The sequence below is a fragment of the Lactuca sativa genome, chromosome 1 (assembly GCF_002870075.4).
Source record: "Lactuca sativa cultivar Salinas chromosome 1, Lsat_Salinas_v11, whole genome shotgun sequence".
In the NCBI taxonomy this organism is placed as follows: Eukaryota; Viridiplantae; Streptophyta; class Magnoliopsida; order Asterales; family Asteraceae; genus Lactuca; species Lactuca sativa.
Window position 1 is genome coordinate 504515 of NC_056623.2, and position 5486 is coordinate 510000.

At 40.0% G+C, this 5486-nt stretch overlaps 1 protein-coding gene across 1 annotated transcript in view; it reads right to left on the reverse strand.

Moving 5' to 3' along the window:
- Positions 1-4717: 4717 nt before the first annotated feature.
- The window catches only part of LOC111905261 (uncharacterized), an 856-nt gene continuing 87 nt past the window's right edge, over positions 4718-5486 (reverse strand). The window contains exon 1 of the mRNA XM_023900950.3: positions 4718-5486. This exon is cut by the window's right edge and continues 87 nt beyond it. Coding sequence (XP_023756718.1) covers positions 4912-5415 — 504 coding nt within the window. The 5' untranslated portion in view covers positions 5416-5486 and the 3' untranslated portion in view covers positions 4718-4911.

Here is a 5486-nt window from a genome sequence, read left to right on the forward strand (position 1 = left end):
GCCACGTCACCCTCGCTTAGAAAGTGACACGTGTCCTGCTGAGTCATTAGGCTGCTGAGTCACCGAGGCTGCTGAGTCATGCGAGCCACGTGTCCTCTTCTGATTCGACCGAGGAGGAGGCCCAATCCGAAGCAGCCAGCTCCCCAGCCGAAGCTTCGCCCAGCTGCCGCGTGTGTCCGAGCCTCGCATAGCCTAGCTCCGAGCCTCGCAGGTGCGCCAGCAAGCCGCGGTCCACTTAGAAGCCGACAGCGAGCCCTCGCATGTGCGAGCCAGGTGCGAGCCATGCGAGGCATGTGCGAGACCCTCTGCGAAGCCTCTTAGCCGTCGGATCCGGAGACTTCTCAGCCGTTGGATCAAACTTCGGACCCTATAAATAGAAGGGTACCTGCGAGGGTTTCCGGTTACTTTTGGAATTTTGCCACTTTTAGCCCCTTTCTCCATATTTTCTTCATCTTAACATCCCGCAAAGCCCCGGTATCGATTGTAAAGCCCGGAATACCCCACGAAGTGCCCGAGAAGCCCGAAAAATTTATCTTTTCGGTTTCAAAGCCCGACCTTTCGCAGAGCCCGGTTTCTCAATAAAACTCCCGGTTTTATTAGAAACGATCGTTTTAGGAAACGAATTGCTGCCCGATTTTCACCAAAATAAGTGAGTATGTAGTTACTTTCAATTTACACATAGATATGAAGTGTTTACCTTGAAATACGTGTTATGTGTAAATATATTAATTGTTTGACTGATGTGACTATTGAATTGATGTTTTATACAAGTTTTAAACTGTATATGCTTTTTATCTACAAAATATGTTGGGTAGAACATGGGTAGATGAAATAGTGGGTATGATGAAAGGTGAGTTGGATAAAGGAGATGATCAATAATATTGATCATGAGTTAAGGGTGAGTGGTGAAAATTTGAGAGAATCACTTACCCAAATTGTTGGCCACCGTCATTCAGCAGAGTATGGATGACAACCATGGACTATTCTAGACAGTCTATGGAACACTAGCAGGCCCGCAACCTGTAGGTGTAATGAACTATATGTTCATTTGTTGTACTCTAAAAACCCATTAACATGTATTGCAGGAAAGAACACCTGTAAATAATACTGTCGATAAATGAGAGCTATGGACTTAGCACATGTTGAATAAACTTTGGCAGCTATGGAATTAGTGCCCGTTGTATAAACCCCGGTCACGAGGTGACTTTGTGTCTATTCCTTAGGATGAATCCTTAGGAAGGAGTGATAGTTGATTCTTAGGGTAAACCCTTAAGAAATAAATAAAATAATGGGGTTTGGGGTAGTTAGGTTGATTGATTGATGTATAAACATAATAAATTTATGTATTGTGGGTTGAAAACCCTATATGCTCACCAGGCTTCCAAGCCTGACCCACTCAGTTGTTTATATTACAGGTAGAGGACCCCGAGCATAGTCGGATGATGATGATGAGTGAATTTTGGATTATAGGCCAGTAGTTACAAATAATTGTCGTAAGGCTTATAATGTCTTGTTTATGCTTTTGATCTGTATTGGAACATGACATCCCGAGGTTTTGATATAAAAGGAAATGATATATTTCTTAAAGAAAGATTTTGACAAACTTTTATCATATTTTGTTTTGGGGACCAACTCCGCAACATCTTTTATAAAGATTTCTCTGATTTGATTTTTAAAAAACATAAATTAAATCGGTCTTTTCTGGCCGAGAAATTTGGGGATGTCACAAAATGCAAATAGTCAAATGGTATATGATTGTAATCGGAAGTGTGATGGTAGAAATATGATGTATTTATGCTCTTTGAAACCACACTTGTATTTGTTGAGCAGGTAAAGCAAAAACAAACAGAAGCCAAGTGAATTCTTCGGTGTTGAATCAAGTTTTTTGTAAAGGAACTCCAAATCAAAAACAATTTGAAGCAATTTACAAGGATGTTATTTAGCTAAAATAATGTAATTTGAATGTTAATTCATTTAATTTGTAAATAGTATTTAATAGTATTGAATGTTTTTATAAAAAAATATAATGAATTGTATTTCAATGTTGTAAGACTAAAATTATTAAAAAATATATGTTGAAAAAACTACACAAAACTGCAAAAATGGTCCCTGTGGTATGCATTTTTTTGGGGTTTTAGTCCAAACCACGACTTTTTTGGATTGGTGGTCATTTTGGCCATGTTTGTACGTAAATTTGGTCCCTTGTAAAATTGAAATGACTATAATGCCCTTTTGTTATAATTTTTTATTTTTTTCTATTTAATTTAAATGAAAAAGAAAATAAATAATTAATTTGGGTCTCTCTCTCTCTCTCTCTCTCTTATACCCCCACATCTTTAACAGGAACACTTCATCTTCATCATATCTTCCTTCTTAATTAAAATAATCCACATACACCCACTGAGTTATCACCAACAAACACCGTGACCACCACCTCATCATCTCCACAGATCTACATTTACATCAAGATCTCTCTGCAATCGGACTGACATCTTTGACAATGAAGCTTCTAACATCTCCAACTCTACTGGATTCAACATCTGAGGAATCATGTGCGATTCAGTTAGAGGATCAAGAAGTGGATGAATGTCGCCTGTAGACAACAATGGGGGCTCTCATTCGTCTTTCTTTTTCCCCGTCACAGACCCTTACGCTCCATCGAGCCTCCTTCCCTATTTCTTAATCTCATATCAAAGCTAAGCCACCCCCACCATCCCACCCTTATTCTTTCTTCCAATCCCAACGGTGCTTCCATTTCTACCAATGACCTCTATTGCCCTTCCATCGACGACCTCCACATTCCTTTCACTGAATGCTTCTGATCAACATGTTTCTTTTTGTACTTATTTCGATTGTAATCCTTTTTATCTTATGTCTCAAGATCTGGTGTGGTAATGTTGAATTCAGAAGCAAGTTGTCTCTTTTGTATGAAATAAACCTGGTTTGGTGTGGGTTTAGACTCTCGGCATCAAGCTGATGAATTTCAATGTGATAATTTCTTAACCCAGATAAAACAAACGGAAGTAGATATAAAGGGGAGAGAAGTGTAGTGGTGGTAAGTTACTAACTGGATTCGTTTGCTGGTAGCGATTATACACAAAATAGTGAATGGATTTTCCTTTTTTATTTTGTGTTGCAGGTGATCTAATGGAAGAAAGAAAAATAGAGAAGAAGGGGTGGGTGTAGAAGAAGACGAGAGCAAGAAAGAGAGAGAGAGAGAGAGAGAGAGAGAGAGAGAGAGATTTTGTATTTATTTATTAATTATAAAATGGTTAAAACAGAAAGAAAAATGAAAAATAAATATATTAAGGGTATTTTAGTCTTTTCAATTTGGAGAGGGACCAAATCCGCAATGAAACTAGCTCAAAAGGACCATTAATTCAAAAAAGTCAGGGTTTGGACTAAAACCCCAAAAAAATGCATCCCACATGGACCATTTTTGCAATTTTGTCAAAAAAACTATTTTAATTTTAGACCAAATTACACGGATGGTCCTTGAGCTTTTCAGTTTTTCCATGATATGGTCCCTACGAAACTTTTTTCCCTGAAATGGTCCCTACGGAGCAAACATTGCACACAAAACGTCCTTATCACTAACTTTGTTAAAATATCCTGTTAAGTATATGTGAAAAGACGAACATACCCTTTGTTTTTATTTTTTTATATTTATTTTAATATGTTATTAACTTGAAATAAAAATGGGACTCTCTTTTTCTCTCTCTACCCTCACCACTCTCCCCTTCCCGTTTTTTTTCACCACCGGCCAAGGAAGAGGCTGCCAGCCACCGGAACCATCCCTTCCTTCCTCTTTTTGTCGCAATCCAGCTCCACAAACACCCCTACAACTGTTGTTGTCCCCATCGATCTTCGCAGCCCTGCCAAAATGCTTGGTTACCAGAAAAACGAACCAAAAGAAAGGATGTTGTTGCCTCCGATTTGGCCCCCTCCACCTCCTTCTCCAGTCGAGTAGCATCACCCCAAACATCCTATGTTTTTGTTCTGCTCGATCCTTGCCTCCCATTCTCCTTCTGTTTTATTTTCGGACAAAGAAAGAAGAACCGATGAGGGAGCTGTCGGAGCAGCCCCTCGTCAGCACCGTCGTCGATACGAAAACCATCGGCTTCCACCTTTCCCTCTTCCTACTCTGATCGACAAAACCACCAATAACCATTCCTTCCATTTTCTCGGCGGCTCCTTGACCCTTCGATCTAGTTGCTTTCTTCCCCTTTGATTGGTGGTCGCCGACGCCGAGAAAAGAACCACAGATGGTCGTCGGAGGTCGGCTGCTCCTCCTCGAATCTGCTTGACCACCGGAGCTTCCCGATCACTGCTTTCCATTTGTGTTTCTCTTTTTGCTTCTCCGATCAGACAATAAACGGGTAACATTTCCCCATCGTTTATGTTGTTGGATCTTTAGTGGATCTACCATCGATGCTAGAGAGAGAGAGAAGGACCATTTGTGGACAAAGAACAAAGGGTATTTTCGTCATTTATAATTATTTAACAGAATGTGTTAACAGAGTTAGTCATTAGGGCCTTTTATGTGCAAGTTTTGCTTTGTAGGGACCATTTTAAGGAAAAAAGTTTCGTAGGGACCATATCAGGGAAAAACTGAAAAGCTCAAGGACCATCCGTGTAATTTGTTCTTAATTTTATAAAATTAATTTATTAAGATTTCAGCAAATTAAAACAGTTTGCAGAAAGTTAAAAACAAACAAACTTCAAATGTTGGTCCACCCTTTCTTTGCACAAACTTTTTAAATTTTCTGCTTAAAATAAACAAATAACACATAAGTTGTTTGTGTTACCATCAACAATAACATACGATTTGCATCAAATAAAAAATTAAATGGATCATGTTTTACAATCGAGATCTAGAGAGAGAAGAAGAACTAGGAATTCTTTAAAAACTCAAGAAAATCTATTGATCTTAGTGCTACTTGTGACGGCATGAGATTTGCTCCTGGGAAACATCATATGGTCACTCTTGACCTTTCTACCCAGATCATCATTGTCGGGAAAGCTAGAAACCGGGCCATCTTCATCGATCCTACCCATCCCAACACTGACACTCCTGGGCACCTTCCGGGATCCCATCGCCATCGCCGGCGACGACTGCTTCATCATTTTTATGTACAACTCGAGGTCCGCCCTGCTTATGTTGAGATCTGCCATACTGGTGGTGGAGTTGGCCCGGATGAGCTCCCTGAGATCATCGGTTGCAGCGTCGGAGCCAAAGGAACTGGTGCTGGTACTCCTTGGTAAGGGGTTTCCGTGGGTCATGGCGTAAGTGTTGTGGTTGGCGCAATCAGTGATGCTGCGGATGTAAAAATCTTTGGCTTTGCATATGGCCCTATAAGGTGTTGTGATAATCCTGATGATCAAGTTCTTCTGGGTGATAGCCTTGCCCCTCATTTTTTGAATTTGGTTTTGAACAGAAATTGCAATAAAGAAGAAAATGTACAGATAGATGATTGGATAGGTGT